Source organism: Sinocyclocheilus grahami, unplaced genomic scaffold, assembly GCF_001515645.1.
Source record: "Sinocyclocheilus grahami isolate Dianchi unplaced genomic scaffold, SAMN03320097.WGS_v1.1 scaffold2020.1, whole genome shotgun sequence".
Taxonomy (NCBI): domain Eukaryota; kingdom Metazoa; phylum Chordata; class Actinopteri; order Cypriniformes; family Cyprinidae; genus Sinocyclocheilus; species Sinocyclocheilus grahami.
In genome coordinates this window covers 88846-90062 of record NW_015507199.1, presented here as the reverse complement: position 1 = coordinate 90062, position 1217 = coordinate 88846, and the positions used below count along the sequence as shown (strand labels likewise).

Sequence of the window (1217 nt, the reverse complement as noted above, 5' to 3'; positions counted from 1 at the left end):
GTTTCATCATAAATTTAGCCTCTTGTCATTTGTTTGTCGGCTGGTTTCCTTCTTGTGCGGCATTGATTGAAGAGACATTTGATGTGGTCTGTTGTGACCGATTCAGAAAACTGATTCAGTGAAGCAGCTCCTGTACATTGGCTCTTGTTGTTGTTTCACAGACTTCTCTGTCTCTTCCCAACCCTCTGCCTTCTTTGCTTCCTCTCTCTCTTTTCCAAGTATTTCTGTCTCGTTGTTTGTTATGGATTGTGTGATTCCTATTAGGTTAGGAGCAGCCCGTGCTGTCAGCTCAGTAGCTTTTGTTAAAGACTGGCGAGCTTTTAAGCGCAAAAAAGAGAAGTGGGTAAGAGATGTTAAAGATTTCCAAGACAGTTTACTTTAAGCTCGGAACTCTGACACTTCCTGTTTGCCTAAGTGAAGTTATTGTGATTTCACCTCTGACCTATTTTTTTTTTCTTTCTCTCTCCTATTCCATCTTTCTCTCATCCCTCTGCAGGTGTGGTGTCGGTGAGTTTCGAGGAGGATGAGGAAGGAAATTTGTGTCTTATTGCGTACCCTCTGCACAGTGAGCTTGGGGACCTGGAGAACGTGGACCCCTCGGCGGACCTGGAACCCAATAACAAAATAAAATGGGTCAGTAAGATGCTGCTGGACAATGAGGGCTACAGCAAGGACCGGTCCAGACACGCTCGGAAGGATAAGGACAAGAGGTGAGGGGATGGTAACATCTGATTGTGCAATCGTCCTATCAATATGCATAATAGATGCAAAAATAGGTTTGAAAAGTTGAAACGTAGAAGAAGTGTTCATTTTTACACAGTTGTTTTAGTCCATGTTTTTGTCTTGAAAATGTCTAAACATTTAGTCAATTATTTTTTGATAGAATAATTTTAGTCAATTTTAACTGTGATTAAAATGGCATGTAATTTAGTCAACAAAAATAACATTTGAACATTTGGACAAATCCAATAGACTTACATTGAATGAGAGACCAGGATATAATAGAAACTTGGAAGTGTGTCTTTTGATATGGGCCTATAAGCATCCACCTAACAAGTAGGGCTGAATGATTAATTGAAATAGTACAATCAAAATGGCAATTTGGCTTAATTCGATTTTCAAATCACAAAGGCTGATGTTTAATTAAATATGTACAAGTACGTTTTGGAGTGTGTTCATTTACACACATGCAGCTTACAATAACAATATTTTTACTG

The 1217-nt window shown here is 38.9% G+C and overlaps 1 protein-coding gene across 1 annotated transcript in view; it reads left to right on the top strand.

Moving 5' to 3' along the window:
- Window positions 1–264: 264 nt before the first annotated feature.
- ip6k2a (inositol hexakisphosphate kinase 2a) overlaps window positions 265–1217 on the top strand; it is a gene marked incomplete at its 5' end in the record, with an annotated part of 4222 nt that continues 3269 nt past the window's right edge. The window contains 2 exons of the mRNA XM_016260181.1: window positions 265–343; window positions 442–710. Coding sequence (XP_016115667.1) covers window positions 265–343; window positions 442–710 — 348 coding nt within the window. The remainder of the gene's footprint in view (window positions 344–441; window positions 711–1217) is intronic.